This window comes from Caretta caretta, chromosome 9, assembly GCF_965140235.1.
Source record: "Caretta caretta isolate rCarCar2 chromosome 9, rCarCar1.hap1, whole genome shotgun sequence".
In the NCBI taxonomy this organism is placed as follows: domain Eukaryota; kingdom Metazoa; phylum Chordata; order Testudines; family Cheloniidae; genus Caretta; species Caretta caretta.
Window position 1 is genome coordinate 65099181 of NC_134214.1, and position 20961 is coordinate 65120141.

General features: G+C 43.6%; 1 protein-coding gene across 3 annotated transcripts; it reads right to left on the reverse strand.

The window, feature by feature from the left end:
* Positions 1-5641: 5641 nt before the first annotated feature.
* TRMT2B (tRNA methyltransferase 2B) lies at positions 5642-15530 on the reverse strand. Of its 3 annotated transcripts, none has more exons than XM_048865229.2 (7): positions 15298-15529; positions 14753-14870; positions 9679-9893; positions 9411-9512; positions 8557-8676; positions 7616-7715; positions 5642-5868 (listed from the first exon to the last, which is right to left on the reverse strand). In XM_048865229.2, the coding sequence occupies exons 3-7, from the start codon at positions 9887-9889 to the stop codon at positions 5742-5744; spliced, it is 660 nt and encodes a 219-aa protein (XP_048721186.1). In that variant the 5' UTR covers positions 9890-9893; positions 14753-14870; positions 15298-15529; the 3' UTR covers positions 5642-5741. The 3 variants fall into 3 exon arrangements, with proteins under 3 accessions (XP_048721186.1, XP_048721185.1, XP_048721187.1); XM_048865228.2 differs by having other exon boundaries at positions 14753-14923; XM_048865230.2 differs by lacking the exon at positions 14753-14870 and having other exon boundaries at positions 15298-15530.
* Positions 15531-20961: the final 5431 nt, after the last annotated feature.

Below are 20961 nucleotides of genomic sequence, written 5' to 3' on the forward strand. Positions count from 1 at the left end.
TCTTCCAGTCAGCAACCTCTGGGTCCTAATGCCCCACCAGTCATACTACCTGTTAGTTGCATTGTGCTACCACTTGCCCTATAACAAAATAAATAATAGTAAATAAATATGATTTATGGCAGGGTTACATTTATGTAGCACCTTGCCTCTCCAAAGATCCAAAAGTACTTTATAAATCACCCTCCTCTGGGGAAAAAAAACAACAAGGAGTCTGGTGGCACCTTAAAGACTAGCAGATTTATTTGGGCATAAGCTGTCGTGGGTAAAAAACCCACTTCTTCAGATGCATGGAGTGAAAATTACAGATAGAGGCATAAATATATATTGGCACATGAAGAGAAGGGACTTACCTTACAAGTGGAGAACCAATGTTGAAGGCCATTTTAGTCAGGGTGGAGGTAGTCCACTCCCAATAATTGATGAGGAGGTGTCAATACCAAGAGAGGGGAAATTGCTTTTGTAGTGAGTCAGCCACTCCCAGTCCCTATTCAAGCCCAAATTGAGGGTGAATTGTAGCTCAGCAGTTTCTCTTTGAAGTCTGTTTTTGAAGTCTGAGGTTGAGAGAGGCAACCAGGTGCATAGCACAGTGCATCACATTGGGAGGGTGAGGCTATTTTGGCTAACAGCAGTGGAGCAATCCCCTATCCTTAGAAAAGGCGCTCTATGATTGTTAATGCTCAGGCAGAGCAGTCTGCCCTTCAGTTTGCAAGGGCTCATTCAAATGTTACAAACAGAAAATTGCGTGATGCTCAATTTATCTACATCAGAAGGATAAAAGATGGAGTCATCCCTGCTGCAATTTGAGTCTGTGGCGGGTTCCAGTGGAGTCTGGTGTTTAAAAGCTGAAACTCAGCCCACTAACTCATACCCTCAGCTCAGAGACAAGATATATAGCTCTTTGCTCCATATGTTTAATCCGAGGGCTCAATACACAGATGAAGTGTCTCTCTAAATCCTTTACCCATTGATTTAAATTCATCATCTCTTCTCCAATTTACAATGCAAACAATGTCACTTTCTTTTTGACAAAAATGTACCCTGGCTGAGCAGAATTTATTCGAAAAGCCAAGCTTTGGATTCCTAGGGGTGTTTTAAGCTCCTGGAGCCTGAATGGAGTCCAGCCACTACCCCAATCTCTGGGTCCTGAACCATATGCTCAGGATGCTGACCTTCTCTCTGGCACCCACTCCAAGTGTAGGAACCTGCTGTCCAGCCGTCTAGCCCTTTTGGGCACAACTGACAATTCAGACTTCCCAGGACTCAAACATACCCCTCTCCCAGAATTCCACCTCAAAAGGTGAGACGCTTATGGCTTACAGTTTAACATCCTGGGGCATGCAGTAGCTGTGCAGCAGTCAACATGCACACACTTTGTTGTGTATCAACTTTATGCTCGTTACATTTAGATCACACAAAACAATAAAGCATCCTAAATGCAGTGTCCCTCCTAGCTTCCTGTTCCCTTGGGGGATCATCTGTGTTCTGGCAGATAGGGTCCTCCATCCTCTTGCCTACCCTGCCCTGCAGCAGCCTTTCTCATCTTAATCTGCTGCAAGATGGCTCCCTCCCCCCAAGTACCCCTTTATAGACTCCTGCTGGGGTCACTTGCTTCTTTTGTTCCACCTTGTGATAATTTTCCGTTACTCCCAAATCCCCTTCCTTTCATACAAGAGAAGGAAGTATTTTCTCCCAGGTAGAGCAAACCAATTGTCCTAAAGTGTTTTTTACTCTGAATAGATGATAGTTGAGTGCTCATCATTCACCATTGTCTGTGGCTTGGCAGCGACATGACCCAACCCTTCTAACTCGTGGTAGATTCCCGTAGATATAGGCTTTCCATGACAGAGTAAATTCATAATACGATTTCATACAATCATCCAAAACTCAGAAGTGGTACAGACAGAACCCCAATTCATCATAGGGCTACCCTGTATCAGTGGGCTAGCGGAAAACAAAAAAATTAGGCCCACTGCCTAAGAAAGGTGTCAGACACTGCCTCTGTAATAATTGGCCTGGCCCCTCTTCTGAATGGGCCCCAGCCTGTTGTTAAGGGACCCAACTTCTGGGCCCACTTGCTCCAAAGCCTGCTGCCTCTGGATAGTGACTGGTCACTGTTCCTTGTTCTCGGTCTCTTAGACACACTCCGAGGTGTAGACCCTGTGTCTGACACCCTTCTTAGGCAGTGGAAACCTATAGTTCCTCTGCCTAAACCAGTGGTTCTCAAACTTTTGTACTGGTGACCCCTTTCACATAGCAAGCCTCTGACTGCGACCCCCCTTATAAATTAAAAACACTTTTTTATATATTTAACACCATTATAAATGCTGGAGGCAAAGCAGGGTTTGGGGTGGAAACACAGCTCGTGACCCCCCATATAATAACCCTGTGAGCCCCTAAGGGGTCCCAACCCCCCAGTTTGAGAACCCCTGGCCTAAACCATGGAACCACTGCCACAGCTTTCCCAAGCCCCAGTGGTTTAGACACGTTTTTCCACAGAGTACACCTGGCCATGGGAGCTTTGGTTTCTTAGTTACCCCTTTATAGATAATGTGGCAGTACAGTAAGGAACACAGACTTAGCAAAGGAATTTCTTGTCCACAGACACTTTACTCTTAAACAACCCTAGAGAGATACATATCTATGGAAAACAACAAAATCCTGAATTCAGTTCCTCTGGTCTGATCTCATCCCTCCTGTGAGTCATGGGTCTGGTCCAAGTCCTTAGGCCAGGCAGCCCTTCCTGCCTTCTAGACCTGGGCTCTTTGCATGTCACAGTGGCTCTAAAATAGTGTCTGTTCCTCTTTTACCCATATGCTAACTATGGGGAAGTTCTGGGTTGTAGTCCTCTTTGGAGGCCCCTCCCTGTCCACGTCAGCTCTGTATAGAGAGTCATTTAAAAGTAAATAGCCCAACAGGTAGAAAACCATTGTTCAAGCCATTCAACACCAAGGGCTCTGCCATAATTTCTCGGACATAGTGTTTCCACAGGGTATCAAGCCCCAATATATCAAAGGTCATACTCCAAAATGAAAATTACAAACAAAGTAGAGCCCCTGAAACAAGATGGGGTTCACAATTTGACAAATTGATGTCCCCAATCTGTCACAACATCATCATTTGAAGAACTGGGTGAGCTGTTAATCAGCAAAGTATAAGGGTAAATGGAGTGATACAGAATGTTAAAGAGTGTGGATTGCAGTACAAATACGAGAAAGGCCAGATTTCTGAATCGGACAGTGCAGACTACTTTACAGTGAATGCAATAAGAAAATGGCAGTTTGCTGCTGGCATCTTGCAGGGACAATTCATATTGCAGGGATCAGCAATATATAGGAGAGGAAGTATATGTGGAGGGGAGATACTCTGAAATCTGTTTTCTCCTCATTTTCTCCCCATACAAATAGCCATTTCCAAACAGACTGATGGTCCAGCTAGTGGGGTAGCCTGTCTCCAACAGTGGTCAGTGTTAGATTTTGCACTTTGTAGTTGGGGTTTATATGAGAAATGTCTTCCTGACCCTAACAGGTGATCAGATTCTGCCATGAAGCATGAGGATTAATAGTCCCTGCAATTTTATCCTACTTAATGTCACCATGGATTTCTTTCATCTTAATTATCTAATTGGTTCAATGTAGGGCTGTCAAGCGATTAAAAAAATTAATCACACGATTAAAAAAGTTAATCACACGATTAACCGCATTATTAAACAATAATAGAATACTATTTAAATCAATATTTTGGATGTTTTCTACATTTTCAAATATATTGATTTCAATTACAACACAGAATACAAAGTATACAGCGCTCACTTTATATTTATTTTTGATTACAAATATTTGCATTGTAAAAAACAAAAGAAATAGTATTTTTCAATTCACCTACTACAAGTACTGTGGTGCAAACTTTTTATCATGAAAGTTGAACTTACAAATGTAGAATTATGTACAATAAAAACTGCATTCAAAAATAAAACAATGGAAAACTTTAGAGCCTACAAGTCCTTGTTCAGCCAATCTGCTCAGACAAATAAGTTTGTTTACATTTGCAGAAGATAATGCTGCCTGCTTCTTGTTTAAAACGTCACTTGAAAGTGAGAACAGTCATTCTCATGGCACTGTTGTAGCCGGTGTCGCAAGATATTTACATGCCAGATGTGCTAAAGATTTTTGTGTCGCTTGATGCTTCAACAACTATTCCAGAAGTCATACGCTTAATGACGGGTTCTGTTCGATAACAATTCAAAGCAGTGCGGACCGACACATGTTCATTTTCATCATCTGAATCAAATGCCACCAGCAGAAAGTTGATTTTCTTTTTTGGTGGTTTGGGTTCTGTAGTTTCTGCATCAGACTGTTGCTCTTTTAAGACCTCTGAAAGCATGCTCCATACCTCATCCCTCTCAGATTTTGGAAGACACTTCAGATTCTTAAATTTTGGTTCGAGTGCAGTAGCTGTCATTAGAAATTTCACATTGGTATCTTCTTTGCATTTTGTCAAATTTGCTGTGAAAGTGTTCTTAAAACGAACAACATGTACTGGGTCATCATTCGAGACTGCTATAACATGAAATATATTGCAGAATGCGGGTAAAACAGGGCAGTAGATATACAATTCTCCCCCAAGGAGTTCAGTCACTGATTTAATTAACGCATTATTTTTTTAACAAGCATCATCAGCATGGAAGCATGTCCTCTGGAACGATGGCCAAAGCATGAAGAGGCATATGAATCTTTAGTGCGTCTGGCACGTAAATATCTTGCAACGCCAGCTACAACAGTGGCATGCAAACACCTGTTCTCACTTTCAGGTGACATTATAATTAAAAAGTGGGCAGCATTATCTCCTGTAAATGTAAAAACCTTGTTTCTCTTAGCGATAGACTGAACAAGTAGTAGGACTGAGTGGACTTGTAGGCTCTAAAGTTTTACATTGTTTTGTTTGAGTGCAGTTATGTAACAAAAAAATCCTACATTTGAAAGTTGCACTTTCATGATAAAGAGATTGCTCTAAAGTACTTATATGAGGTGAACGGAAAAATACAATTTCTTTTGTTTATCATTTTTACAGTGCAAATATTTGTAATAAAAATAATATAAAATGAGCACTGCACACTTTGTATTCTGTGTTGTAATTGAAATCGATATATTTGAAAATGAAGAAAAACATCCAAAAATATTTAGTAAATTTCAATTGATATTCTATTGTTTAACAGTGCAATTAATCACAATCAATTTTTTAATCGCGATTAATATTTTTTTAATCATGTGTGTTAACTGCAATTAATCAACAGCCCTAGTTTAATGATATCTAAATAACATGGCAATAGTACTAAAAGTACAAAGGATTTGACTTGTATTTAGTATATTTAAAGCAGTTTCACCAAATCCTACCCATGAAAACCCAGAACAGCAGAGTAGGGCTTAAGAGGTGTCTAAGCCATTTTGATCGCCTGGCAAAGGGGATAGGGATTGAGTGGGAAAGAGAAACTACAACAGAGGATCTTTTCACACAGAAAATCTCAGTACACACTGGCTTCGTACTTCATAGGATATGCAAGGGACAGCACAGCGAGGCAGGCTGAGAATTCCCAAAAGAGTTTTAATTTACAACTTTCAAAAGAATAAATTAAATCAGAGCCATGACCATTCCAGCTTTCTGAACATTTGTAGTTCTTCCTCACCCTCAACTTTTAAAAGGTATGAAGTCCTGTTTTGTAGGAAAACACAAACTAGGACGGCCCCTCAGCGGGTGAAGAGGATCACCAGCTCACAGTGCATGGTTTGGGGAAACATGTCAACTGGGACAGCCAATAGAGGGGCAGATGGCTCTCTCACAAGCTTCTTCCCAGAGTCTGGTGGGCAGCAAAACCTATAAAAAAAGAAGGAGCAAAAGGCATCAGTTTCCCCATTAATCCAGAGCCAGAGGAATGTTGTCTGTGTTTCTAAAATCCTTCCCCTCTCCATTTCCTTTTCTTTAGTAATAGCTGACCCATGAAGAATCAGAAGATATATTAAAGATACTTATTATTTGGGAAAGAACAACCACTCAGACTGACACTGACACTGGGTTGAGGTCTGGAACCTGCTCTCTTCAGTCCCGGATTGTCATATATATAAGGGGAAGGGTAACCACCTTTGTGAATACAGTGCTATAAAATCCCTCCTGGCTAGAGACAAAACCCTTTCACCTGTAAAGGGTTAAGAAGCTAAGGTTACCTAGCTGGTACCTGACCCAAAATGACCAATGAGAGAACAAGATACTTTCAAATCTGGAGGCGGGGGAACAAAGGGTCTGTCTGTCTGTGTGATGCTTTTGCCGGGAACAGATCAGGAATGCAGCCTTACAACTCCTGTTAGTTAGTAAGTAATCTAGCTAGAAATGCATTAGATTTCCTTTTGTTTAATGGCTGGTAAAATAAGCTGTGCTGAATGGAATGTATATTCCTGATTTTATGTCTTTTTGTAACTTACGGTTTTGCCTAGAGGGATTCTTGATGTTTTGAATCTGATTACCCTATAAGGTGTTTACCATCCTGATTTTACAGAGGTGATTCTTTTACCTTTTTTTAAATTAAAATTCTTCTCTTAAGAACCTGATTGATTTTTCATTGTTCTTAAGATCCAAGGGTTTGGGTCTGTGTTCACCTGTACGAATTGGTAAGGATTCTTATCAAACCCTCTCCAGGAAAGGGGGTATAGGGCTTGGGGGGATATTTTGGGAGAAGACATCTCCAAGTGGGCTCTTTCCCTGTTCTTTGTTTAACACACTTGGTGGTGGCAGCATATGGTCCAAGGACAAGGCAAAGTCTGTACCTTGGGAAGTTTTAACCTAAGCTGGTAAAAATAAGCTTGGGGATCTTTCATGCAGGTCCCCACATCTGTACCTTAGAGTTCAGAGTGGGGAAGGAACCTTGACATGGACCAACTCCAATAAAGCATGACTAATCTGAATGATCAGAGACAAATTTAAGATTTGATTTCTCACAAAACGCCAGAGCTAGGAAAGGCTTTATACCGTTAGAAAATAATCCTAGGTTTTGCATTATCTAACCATCTTCATTGTTCTTCTGCAGACCTTTCGTTGTCTGCTATATGGCCCTGACACCGCAAAATACTTAGCCATGTGATTAACTATAAGCATGTGAATGGTCCCATTGACTTAATTTGCCAGATGGGAACCTATTTTCTTTACGGTGAATATATTGGATACAGTAACCCAGATGAAGGCATGCTGCTTGTTTGATTCAGTGCCATTAGAATAAGTTTTGCATTATTTTCTATCCATCTATGAATGCATTTAAGCATCTCACTTGCTTTTCCCCCCTCCCCTCTTTTTGAACAGCAGTTCCCCACTGAACCCACATCCTCACTGAACTCTTTACAGTGACCCGGAAGTCTTTTATCACAATGTGCAACTTGTGAATAGACACACCAGTAGGCACACAGGTGTAGTAACTGCTGGGCGGGCAGGGCTGAACCTTACAAGGCCAACCCCAATAAGGTTCAGACCAAATGAAAACCTCCCCAAGCAATTTGTTGTGCTCTTTTCCTCTGGGCATGGCACGTCTCCCTCATAACAGTAGAGACAAAACCAAAAAAAAAGGGCTCCTTCTCACTCAAGGAAGTTCCTCATGGCTTCTCTTTCAGGCTTGCAGGAAACATAGATCAACGTACGGATGGCCTCGCAGTTTTGAATGGCCTGCACCACACGATAATCTGAGAGCAGAAAAACATCAGACATTTACATAGAAAAACACCCACAGAATAGAGATTTTCCTAAGAACTGGTCAACATTTTCCTTTTAGGCCAGCATCACAGAACTACATTTGGATGACCAAAACCAATCACCCTTAACAGAGGGAAAATAGAAAGGCAGCAGGGGGAACAGACAGTGCTCAGGTGCAAGGGAGTTCACATTGTTAGGGTCCAAAGTGGCAGGTTAGTGTCACCATTGCAAGGCAGACCACACAAATAGGATGCAAGCTTGTTCAGGCAGAGCACTGAAGTGAGGGAGCTTGTCTCATCTTCCCAAGGAATGAAGGGTGGCAGATGAACTTACTCACCAAATTGATGAGAAGCATGCACAAACTCCCATATCAAGACGGATTTAAAAGATTGCAACTGTTTAAAGAGGAAAACTGGTAAAGGCCATAGAAAAATAATGAATGGTATAGAGAAGGTAGATAAGGCAGTGCTACTCAACCTCTCTCAAAACTAGAGCAAGAGGGACATTCGATGAAATTGAAAGGCATCATATTTTAATCCAATTAAAGGAAATACTCTTTCATACAATGCACAGTTAGCCTGTAGAACTCATTGCCACAATTCATAATTGAGGACAAGGTTATTCTGTAAGTGCCTACTGCAGAGTTTCTTGCACTTTCCTCTGAAGCACCTGCTGTTGGCCATTTTGATGCCAGCATGCTCAACTAAATGGGCTATGACAATATGACACTTCCTACATTTCTATTTAAAGTTTTTTTTCTTTTCTGTATTTGTTCCTTCAAAACAAGAGAGATATTGTCAGGTCTCAAAAAGAAAGAATATGTTCTCTTACGGAGTCCAGCCCGGGATGGGTTCACCCCTGCAACAAGGAGTCGGTCATCCTCTCGTGACATCAGGAACTGCAGCAACACCGTCTCCGCCTTTCCACTGTGATACCCACAGTTTGAGACCCCTGTGCAGAAAAATCATTCACCCAAATGCTCCCTGCAGGCACAGAATCAACCCCACTGGAAGATGAAGAGAGAGGACCCTCAGGCACAGCAAACCTCAGGGTCTCTCATCCCAAGAGGGTGTCTCCCTGAGAAATGCATACCTGGCATAGGGATGCTTTCCATGTCAACACAGAACATCTTAGGGATTCTCCCTACCTGCACCCTCCTGGATCATCTCCTTCCCTTGCCACTTTACCCCAGTTTTCCTCTAAAGATAAGTGAACATTGCTGACTTTCCATGTGGGGAGCCGCAAGTTCTTGTCCATACCCCCCATCATCTAGACTCAAAGCCCTGAGGTGTGTGTGTAACCCAAGATGGCATGCTCGTCTGGGAGCGTGGGTCAGAGCACATGTTAATCTTTGCCCATTTTGCAATGTGGAGGTAGAAAAGGCAGAAGGACCTGACATCAAGTCTAGATAGTCCTCCACTGCCATTCCCACAGCCATTCTCTCATCTCCCTCCATTCTCTTTAGCCACCAAGACCATTTCATGCCCCTTTCACGTCACAGAGTTAATAGAAACGGGGGGAGGAGCATTGTTGTGAAGCAGGAAAAGGAGGATTGAGGTGGTTATACCACAAAGCTTCTCCCCTTTACTGGAACATCTGCAGGCCACCTTGGGACTGTTAGGAGCCCTCCACTTAGGAGATACTTTGTATTTTTCACCAATGGATTTTAAACTCCTTCCTCACACCATTGAATGTTGCATTCCATTTGGCATCCTCTACAGCCTGCTCCACCACCTCGACACCAACAACCTTAGGTGCTTGGCAAGCCAGACAGAGACCAATGGCACCTGGAAAACAAGAGAGAGAGAAAGAAATTCAAGGTTTTAAGATGAAGAAATAGGGAGCAAGACAGTGGTTAAATTCTGGAGAGACCACATCCTTCACACCCAGAATAAAATCATGACCTTGTCAAACACAGACTTGTGTCGACCCCACTGCATTGTCAGTTCTCACCAGTTCCACAGCAGACATCAAGAAGGACAGTGTTCTTATCATCCCGGCTTAACTTCCCAACTATCTGGTACAGAACTTCTGCCCCAGCTGTGTTGATTTGGAAAAAGGCATCTGGAGAGATGCGAAACTTCAAGCCCAGGACTTCCTCAAAGATGTATCGTTCTCCATAGAGGAGCTGATAGAGGGATTGCTGCTGGGAACTTCCAGTCATGATGCTTGAAGGGGATATAACAAGAGAATCCATTAGAGAACAGGATTTTCAACAAAGAGCCAATTTATTTAACGTCCTTTTAGTACAGTGTTAACACACAGGGAGAACATTCCCCCGCACCCCACATCCATTGATCTAGACCAGATCTCGATCTAGAGCAATTCTCTAACTGATTTCTTCTCTAATCTAAAGCACCACCTTTGAGTTATTATTTTCTGTGAACACTTTAGGAAGTTGAAGTGATCATTTACAAAACTTCTGTCACTTTCAAAATCTGGAATTAATGGTTGTGGTCAAAACAGAAGACTGGGAGTGAGACCTTCTATTTGTAATCTTGGGAAAGTCACTCCAGCTTTGTTCTTTAGTTTCCCAATCTGTAAAAGAGGGGTAAAATATTTATTTACCTGCCTCATAGGAGTTGTGCAAGGCATAATTTATTAATGTTTCCAGAGTACTTTGAAATAATCAAATGAAGACATAGCCACCCTAAAATGGTGTCTGTAGAAGGGCTGCCCAAACAAATATCACTATTATTTGTCAGTCTCTGAAAGAATTGTCCTGATGGGAGCATAGTTGGATTGCAGGTTTGAGGATATGGGTAAGAAATAGGGGGTAGCAGTGAAATTCCATTTTCAGTATTCCTGTTGCCTCTCCCTCCACTTTCTGACATGATGCAAGTTTTATCAGGTGAGTGAAGGGGGGATCCCTTTCCCCAAGCCCCCTCTCCCGAACGACACGGCCGGGGCCGGGACGAGAGAAGCAAAGCGGCTTGCTTCCGGCCCCCTGCTAATCCCCTGGGCCACTTTGAGACTGCGGGGCCCCCAAAAGTGCCCCCCACAGCTCCTGCCTCCCAGACCCTGGTGGGGGGGAGCTTCTAACCGCCCCCAAGACCCTCTGCCCCTTATCCAACCCCTCGGCCCCAGCCCGGCACCCTTAACACCCTGCTCAGAGGTTCTGTCGGTTGCAACACAATGCTCCAGGGAAGTCTTGGCAGGACGAACCCAAAGTTTCATGGCATGGCACCTGTTTATATAGTGATTTTTCTTCACTGGGACAAATGAGTTTTGCACCATCATGCTGTAATCAATTATCATTTGACGAGTGCTTGTTTTCTTAAATTGTTTTTCTCATTTTTTATTTTGTTCTTTCATTAGTCTCTCAGGGAGTTACCCGATGCTGGTTTTGCTCACAGCTATTTTGTCCCCATTGATAGGTGCCTGTCTTATTTTTAGAGTCGTCAATCTGCCCTCCTCTGACATTTAAATAAGGGCGTGTTGCAATCTCCTGGCATGTTTATGTCCGTCCTCGATTTCTCCCTAGGATATCTGGTCCAGTGATGGCCTTCATACTTATCTTCTAACACAGATGTTCCTCATTCACACACAAAACAGGACTGATTTACACAGAGCATTTGAACAGGAACATCAAATTGCAATGCAAGAGAAAACAATCATTGCATTCATAGAATCATAGACGATTAGGGTTTGAAGAGACCTCAGGAGGTCATCTAGTCCAACCTCCTGCTCTTTTACTTATTTTAGAATGCTAAACCTACAACAAAGTAGTGACCCTAAAAGGTCTGTTACTGCCTTGAAATCAGCTTCAGACACAAAATTCTGGCTGATGCATATCTACCAATGGCACACCAGGCCATTCCTTTCTGCTCTCAGAAAGGGTGGCTGGCAGGATATGGTCAAATTATACATCAATACATTTAATACATGCTACATTATTATTCTTCATAATTATGCAAAATACAAACAAATTCCTACTACTAAACAGTCAGGGGAGAGAGAAAGAGTAAAGAGATCATTTTTCAGAGGAACAGCCGTGTTAGTCTGTATTCGCAAAAAGAAAAGGAGTACTTGTGGCACCTTAGAGACTAACCAATTTATTTGAGCATGAGCTTTCGTGAGCTACAGCTCACTTCATCAGATGTATACCGTGGAAACTGCAGCAGACTTTATATACACACAGAGAATATGAAACAATACCTCCTCCCACCCCACTGTCCTGCTGGTAATAGCTTATCTAAAGTGATCAACAGGTGGGCCATTTCCAGCACAAAGCCAGGTTTTCTCACCCTCCACCCCCCCACACAAATTCACTCTCCTGCTGGTGCTAGCCCATCCAAAGTGACAACTCTTTACATAATCAAGTCGGGCTATTTCCTGCATAGATCCAGGTTTTCTCACATCTCCCCCACCCCCATACACACACAAACTCACTCTCCTGCTGGTAATAGCTCATCTAAACTGACCACTCTCCAAGTTTAAATCCAAGTTAAACCAGAACATCTGGGGGGGGGGGGGGGGGTAGGAAAAAACAAGAGGAAACAGGCTACCTTGCATAATGACTTAGCCACTCCCAGTCTCTATTTAAGCCTAAATTAATAGTATCCAATTTGCAAATGAATTCCAATTCAGCAGTTTCTCGCTGGAGTCTGGATTTGAAGTTTTTTTGTTTTAAGATAGCGACCTTCATGTCTGTGATTGCGTGACCAGAGAGATTGAAGTGTTCTCCGACTGGTTTATGAATGTTATAATTCTTGACATCTGATTTATGTCCATTTATTCTTTTACGTAGAGACTGTCCAGTTTGACCAATGTACATGGCAGAGGGGCATTGCTGGCACATGATGGCATATATCACATTGGTGGATGTGCAGGTGAACGAGCCTCTGATAGTGTGGCTGATGTTATTAGGCCCTGTGATGGTGTCCCCTGAATAGATATGTGGGCACAATTGGCAACGGGCTTTGTTGCAAGGATAAGTTCCTGGGTTAGTGGTTCTGTTGTGTGGTATGTGGTTGTTGGTGAGTATTTGCTTCAGGTTGCGGGGCTGTCTGTAGGCAAGGACTGGCCTGTCTCCCAAGACTTGTGAGAGTGTTGGGTCATCCTTTAGGATAGGTTGTAGATCCTTAATAATGCGTTGGAGGGGTTTTAGTTGGGGGCTGAAGGTGACGGCTAGTGGCGTTCTGTTATTTTCTTTGTTAGGCCTGTCCTGTAGTAGGTAACTTCTGGGAACTCTTCTGGCTCTATCAATCTGTTTCTTTACTTCTGCAGGTGGGTATTGTAGTTGTAAGAAAGCTTGACAGAGATCTTGTAGGTGTTTGTCTCTGTCTGAGGGGTTGGAGCAAATGCGGTTGTATCGCAGAGCTTGGCTGTAGACGATGGATCGTGTGGTGTGGTCAGGGTGAAAGCTGGAGGCATGCAGGTAGGAATAGCGGTCAGTAGGTTTCCGGTATAGGGTGGTGTTTATGTGGCCATTGTTTATTAGCACTGTAGTGTCCAGGAAGTGGATCTCTTGTGTGGACTGGACCAGGCTGAGGTTGGTGGTGGGATGGAAATTGTTGAAATCATGGTGGAATTCCTCAAGGGCTTCTTTTCCATGGGTCCAGATGATGAAGATGTCATCAATATAGCGCAAGTAGAGTAGGGGCTTTAGGGGACGAGAGCTGAGGAAGCGTTGTTCTAAATCAGCCATAAAAATGTTGGCATACTGTGGGGCCATGCGGGTACCCATAGCAGTGCCGATGATCTGAAGGTATACGTTGTCCCCAAATGTAAAATAGTTATGGGTAAGGACAAAGTCACAAAGTTCAGCCACCAGGTTAGCCGTGACATTATCGGGGATAGTGTTCTTGACGGCTTGTAATCCATCTTTGTGTGGAATGTTGGTGTAGAGGGCTTCTACATCCATAGTAGCCAGGATGGTGTTATCAGGAAGATCACCGATGGATTGAAGTTTCCTCAGGAAGTCAGTGGTGTCTCGAAGGTAGCTGGGAGTGCTGGTAGCGTAGGGCCTGAGGAGGGAGTCTACATAGCCAGACAATCCTGCTGTCAGGGTGCCAATGCCTGAGATGATGGGGCGCCCAGGATTTCCAGGTTTATGGATCTTGGGTAGTAGATAAAATATCCCAGGTCGGGGTTCCAGGGGTGTGTCTGTGCGGATTTGATCTTGTGCTTTTTCAGGAAGTTTCTTGAGCAAATGCTGTAGTTGCTCACAAATCAGATGTCAAGAATTATAACATTCATAAACCAGTCGGAGAACACTTCAATCTCTCTGGTCACGCAATCACAGACATGAAGGTCGCTATCTTAAAACAAAAAAACTTCAAATTCAGACTCCAGCGAGAAACTGCTGAATTGGAATTCATTTGCAAATTGGATACTATTAATTTAGGCTTAAATAGAGACTGGGAGTGGCTAAGTCATTATGCAAGGTAGCCTGTTTCCTCTTGTTTTTTCCTACCCCCCCCCCCCCCAGATGTTCTGGTTTAACTTGGATTTAAACTTGGAGAGTGGTCAGTTTAGATGAGCTATTACCAGCAGGAGAGTGAGTTTGTGTGTGTATGGGGGTGGGGGAGATGTGAGAAAACCTGGATCTATGCAGGAAATAGCCCGACTTGATTATGTAAAGAGTTGTCACTTTGGATGGGCTAGCACCAGCAGGAGAGTGAATTTGTGTGGGGGGGTGGAGGGTGAGAAAACCTGGCTTTGTGCTGGAAATGGCCCACCTGTTGATCACTTTAGATAAGCTATTACCAGCAGGACAGTGGGGTGGGAGGAGGTATTGTTTCATATTCTCTGTGTGTATATAAAGTCTGCTGCAGTTTCCACGGTATACATCTGATGAAGTGAGCTGTAGCTCACGAAAGCTCATGCTCAAATAAATTGGTTAGTCTCTAAGGTGCCACAAGTACTCCTTTTCTTAAAGAGATCATGTTGCCTTCTTAACACTCCTTATTTTGAAAACCCTCCATGGGCTTCCTCCAGCCTACCTCACAGACCTTGTCTCACTGCACTAATTGCTCTGTCCACTCTGACAATGGTCTCACTTTGTCGCATCCCCCAATCTTACCCTTATTAATTAGATTTTGTCATTTGAGATATCCATCCTGTATCTTCCACCAGATCATCTTTCCATCTATTGTCACCTCTCTTCTGCAAACATCTTAACAGTGTTGTCCGTTGCACTGCTATACATATTGGAAGGGAAAATCTGAACTGCTTAAACACATTGATTAACCACCTAGGCAACAGAATTCTACATGTTACTGGACAGCTCATAATTAATCTGTGAAACTCTCTGCCACATGGTATTATTGAGGCAGAGCAATTAAGAGGACCCATAAAAAAGGATTACATTAAAAATAAGGATAAGAATGAAAAAAGTATATAAACCAACGTATTTCAAGATATACACCAACCACTTGCTCTCTGGGTTTAGCATGACCTTACTCTACAGACAGGTATACCATAATTTTCTCTTGTTAGGCTTCTTACACCTTTGTCTGAAACTTCTGGTATTGACCTCTGTCAGAGACAGGCTGGCAAATTAGATGGACTTCTGGTCTTACCCAGCATGGCAAGTCTTATGTACCTATGATGTTGTTTCCCCCTTACCTGTGCCTCTTAATTTCTCTCTTGTTCTGTTATTATTTCTCAGATTGCACTCTAGGGAAACCATCTCAATGTTTCTTTATCCTGCCCCAAGAGGTTCGGAGAAGGGAGAGCTGAGCACAGCTGACATCAGGTAAGTACTTGCTGTGTGAGCTGCTCTCGGGTTGGCATGCAGCCATCTTATCAGGTGATGAAGCCAGTGCTTCAAGCTATCAACAGAGTAGGCAGAAGCATAGCTGGATTACACTGGAAGGGCTAATTGCACTTGGTGCAGTTGCTGCACCAGCGTTTGCTATCTACACTAGCACTTCAGTAGTGCAGAGTCACATGTTGAAATGTAGCAGCAGTGTGCTATCCCTCTGAAGGTGTGAACATTTGCATTACTGGGAGTAACTGTGTGGGGTGTGTTAAATGCAAAATGGTTGTGCTGGGGACTTGCCAGTGTAGCTGAAGTTACAACTTTCCTTTTTGTGTAGACAAGGTCTTTGTTAAACTTTGCTACTTTGGTTGTGTAGATCAACCCTAGACACTGATCTGTGCACACTTGAACTCTTCCCACTCCAGAGAGTGAGTGGTTAGTTCTTATTGTTGTAATTTGGTTCCCGTACAGTTATGAACACCTGATCTGCAGTCAGAAACGGTGCAAATTCCTTGGGCTCGCACAGCATATGCTGCATAAGTTCTATACCTCTCTTTCCAGGAGGACTCCAGGCCTGCAGCCCTGTCTAGGCTTTTTCTCCTTCATCCACCTTTTCCTCGTCCTTCATTCCTCCCAGCCACCTGTCTGCAGTGCTCATCTGGTGCAGTGCTCAAAGACGCCTGTTTCAGACTCAGCGGCCAGCAAGAGCGCAGGCGTATCAGTCTCAGTGAGCAGGAGAGAGCCATCCCAGAGCTGAAACCCTGGAACCAACACCACACAGTGACTCCATTATTAATATTCCAGATAGTGGGGAATTCTATAGCAACACAAACTATACAACAATGACATGAAACAGACAAAAGCTGGGAGAAGCGTTGCTTTGGCCACCACCTTGTGTTTTACCAACTGTGCTGTATCTAGATATATTACGGTACTCAGTGAAATTAAAAGGCAGCAAGTTTAAAACCAATCAAAGGAATTAAAAAAATACAAGGCATAATTAGCCTGGGGAACTTATTACCATAAGATATTATTCAGGCTAATAACTTAGAAGGACTAAACATTTATAGAAATAATAAACATATCGAAAGTTACAAAAAAGCAATGAAAAGAAGACACCAGTTCAGCCTGCCATATCTGAATTGCCCTAACAAACATAGAGAGTTGTGACACCCCTCCTCGAGACGGCGCAGCATCTCAAGGGGCAGGGAGAGCTGCAAGTGAAGCCCTGAAGCTTGAGCTGCTAGACTTACGTGCAAAGTGTCTCTATTTAGGATGGAGAAAGACTCCCCTGCCCCGCCCCACACACAATATTTTTCGCCCAGTCCCCTATGGAGTGTCTCCAATGAGTGGCAGTGTCCAAAGGTGCAGCCCTATATGTCTCTCCAGATTTCTCTCTCCATTTAATATCTTCCAAATGCTGATGGGTCTACAGGGAGGCAGCACTGAGGAGATTAGGGCAAGGGGAACCAGTGCCACAGAGACCCAGAGAGAAAATACTGGGAGAGAAGAGACTGGAAGTGGGCACCGAGAAGAGAAGGAAACGTCCTCCCCTCCTGACTCCCTCTCTTGGGGTTTAGCGGTATTTGCAAAGCTGAAAATGTGTGTACATTTTACACACTGTGCTTAGTTAAAGGAGCACCATCAAGGATTAAAGCCCCTCATCCTCAGCCCTTACCTTTGTTGCCAACACCCCAGCAAACCGCTTCCAAATCGAATTAGCCTCTAGTGTTAGGCGCTTTATTTCCCCACTTGCAACGGTAGTGACACTAGATGGCGCAGTTGTTTCCTGGTTTCCAGGCACCAGCACAGTGACGGCACCTACCCATGACATAGCAGCTCACTTAGCCTTCGGCGGCTCCTTAAAGGGATAGAAAAGGTTAGATTGCATCCGATGAAGTGAGCTGTAGCTCACGAAAGCTTACGCTCAAATAAATTGGTTAGTCTCTAAGGTGCCATAAGCCCTCCTTTTCTTTTTGCAGATACAGACTAACACGGCTGCTACTCTGAAACCTGTCATTAAAGGGATAGAGAACTGCTCTGCAATGTCTTCGGAGACGAAAATGTTGCTGATTATTAAATGTGCCCCGTGAGTCGCTTCCATTCTACTCCTATGGCTATCATACCATTTATATAGCACCTTCATTCCCAAATGATTCCATGGCATTTCACAGACTCTGTACATACAGCTCCACCGAGAGGCTGCCACTTCTGGGTTAGAAAGTGGAGCAATGTTTGTGTGTGGGGAACGTTTGGCCAAGCAGGACAAGGCAAACCTCTGTGCCGGTGAAAACTGCCAGGAGGTTTGTAATATCTACACACAGCTTTGGTTTTAAGGTTCCACCTCACAAAATAATCTGCTGTTTGAATGCTGGTGAATAATGAATAGGAGTCAACTTTATGCCATCTCTCTGAAATGTTCAGAGTACAGAATTGTTGAATATTTCAAAACCCTTTGTGCCCCCAAGAAATGAGAAGACAAACATTGCTGCAGCAAGATACAACTGGCTAATATCTGGTACTGAATAATAACCTGGTATGGAATCACATGCCCCAAGTTCTGGGAACCACCCTGAAGATTCAGATGATAAGAACACTCCAAATATCAGGGAACCTGCTGGAAGAGTGGTTTTAAAGCATTAGCATTCTGTAAATGATACCCACTGGTTAGCTTAGTTCCAGCTATGGTTGATGAGGGAGACTCCCCTTTTGAGGGGAGAAGGGGCACCCTGCCCCTTTGGATTTGTTAAACCATCCTGCTCTGGAGGGCAAAGCCACTCACTGGTGGTGCCAAAAGCTCATGAAATCCAGTCAGGGCTTTTGTCTCTGGACCAGATGCCTTGGATATCTGTAACTGTCATTGTATTAGTTGCACTGTGTTCTCATTTGCTTCATCTCGAGTTTAACAGCAATAGATAAATATGGACAGTTGGAGCAGGGGCTTGGAAATGATTCTCTCTAGCTACCAGTTTCCAGATGGAAAAATCAGCCAGGTCCAGTTAAACAGCTTAGCATTGGTCTCACTCACTAGTTGAAAAGACTTCAACTATATCCCCTCCAAATACCTTCCTGAGAACTCAGACTGCAAGTGATAGTTGTCTTATTAAACCAAAACCACAAATAAGGTGTAAATAAGACATAAAGTTGTTTATGCAGAATGGACTGAGAAGTAAAGAGCAGCACTGGGTTCTACAATGCTTCTTGAGTGAGTTTCACTGGGAACTTTGATGGTTCTTTACATGCCAGTCTTCATTCTTGAGCTATCTTCTGATGCTTTCTATGCATGAAAATACATACTGTTTCCTGCAGAGATGTTTTCATTAAGCTTGTTAGGGACTACACAGATCTGAACATTGCAGTCTGGCCTTGGGATTCTCAGCCTACCTGCACACCAATCTTTTCTGGAAACTTCACCCACATTTCTTCTTTCACCCTGCACACTAGTAAAAGGGAGAGTTCTCTGGATGCTGACATGGCAAAGGGTTTAGTATTTGGTACCAATTTAATATTATATTCCCCATCCTGTTTTCCCAATCCTTGGAATAGTTTTTGGAACCTCTTAATAAATTCAGATTTCAGGTAGAGTCTCATTTTCTCTCTCCTCTCCTGTGGTGGGATTCAGCTACTTTGGTGACACCACATTGAATGCAGAGAGACTCAGGCCACCTTGATTTCCTGCCATATTAGAACTTCTGAACTTCTCATTAAAGAGCTCATCCTGTCCTGTCAAAATGGTGGCTCTAAGCAACTAAAATTAACCCTAAACTCCAGACACTGCAAATGTTTCATCCCTCCCTAATGTGAATGGCAAGAGCTGAGCTCAGAACAAGTATCTGAGACATGTAGGTGTATAGTCACATGCTTATACCTTCGATGGGAGAGGCTGCTGTCTTGAACACCATGTTTCCTTATCAGTTAATTAATTTTACCTCAGATGCTGTCAGTCCGTGCTTCGCAACCTGTCGGTTGAGAAAGGGGAAGAGAAGACACAAAAGAGAACAGGCCTCATACTGAAGCACGGATCTGTAACATAACAGCATCCGATGAAGTGAGCTGTAGCTCACGAAAGCTTATGCTAAGATAAATTGGTTAGTCTCTAAGGTGCCACAAGTCCTCCTTTTCTTTTTGATAACAGCATAAACATCCTTGGAAAATGCATGTTGTGCAGCAGACCCTTGGGCACGAAACTCAGAAGCCAGGCTGCAGTTAGGCTGCCAAGAATGGCCAAGTGGACATGTAGCTTCCACCAATCACCTTGCAAGCATGCACAGCCTCCTGGCTTGTCAGAAGTTCCTATGCCTGCTCCTTCTAGGTGAATGTCCAGCAATAGCCTGCATGTAGGAGGAGGAGCATTGTAGCTTCCATTGCTGGCTAAAGAATCGTTTCACTGAGGGACATCAGTTCCACTCACACTAACGCTCCATAAGTCATTTATTTATTTTATAGAGGTTCTCTCAGCTGTGGGATATAGTCATAGTGTCTCTACTTGGACTGTATAGTCATGTGCATGAATCCTCATAGAGGAAGCTCCCTGGAACAGGACCCTTGCTGACTATTTGTATATGAAAGTGTATTATTGTTTGTATTACAATAGCCCCTAGAGGCCCCAGTTGAGATCAGGGCATCATTGTGCTCCATACTGTGCGTACACATAGCAAGAGATAGTCCCAGTCCCAAAGAGCTTTCAGTGCTGGATGCCCTACACCAAACCTGGAAGGCAGAACAGAAGCACTCTCTCTCTCTCTCTCTCTCTCTCTCTCTCATTAACACTCTGGTTTTGCAGTATTTGCGGTAACTGAGGTGGCCCCAGCCTGCAGTTCAGTCACAATGGCTGGGGCCCTTCCTGTCCTGCAGGTTCTGTCCAAAATTTTGAAGAACCTGCATGTGGAACAGCTGGGCAAATAGGCCCTCCTCTCCAGCCAGGGCTCTGTGCTTCTCACGGATGACAGAAAGGATGCAGGTTGCTTGGGAAAGATCAGAAAGAGACAAGTTAAATGTCAAATCCTCGCTTTGCTACCACACTTCAAAACTTCTCCAGAGATGGAAGAAATATGCTTTGATGCTCTCCATATCCACAGGCAACAGAAACAGGAAGGCTTTGCCATTGAAACAGTCTAGCATTATGCCAACCCGGTACCACCCTAATGATATCACTGTTATGGGGGAAGAGAAAGCAGCTTCCTCCAGCAGTTTTGAAAACTTCCTCACTGCCATGGAGAGTGGAGCCACTGCCTGAATCACCTTCACTGCTGACAGGAGCGGAAAGCTGCAGGTCACACAGGAGTTCTGTGCCACAGCCTGCTTTCCTTCAGGGTAGAGCATTGTGGACAGGACAAACCACTGTCTGAGGGCTCTCCAGTGACACAGCACGTCACTCAGGAACAGGGAGCAAGTCTACTCCATGAATCTGTCCTCAAATGATGAAAGCCACATAAACCACCTGGCTTGAGGGAAGCCAGGTCATTGTGATAGAACACTCATGGAGCAAGAGTGCTCAGCAGTTCTAGAACTGCTGCTCAAAGGCCCCA

Coding starts and splice junctions, on each gene's coding strand:
- TRMT2B (XM_048865230.2), bottom strand. CDS start 9,889: ATGACTGGAAGTTCCCAGCAGCAATCCCTCTATCAGCTCCTCTATGGA. Junction 9,513..9,678: donor TGATGTCTGCTGTGGAACTG/GTGAGAACTGAC, acceptor CTTGTTTTCCAG/GTGCCATTGGTCTCTGTCTG. Junction 7,716..8,556: donor CCCATCCCGGGCTGGACTCC/GTAAGAGAACAT, acceptor TTCTGCTCTCAG/ATTATCGTGTGGTGCAGGCC.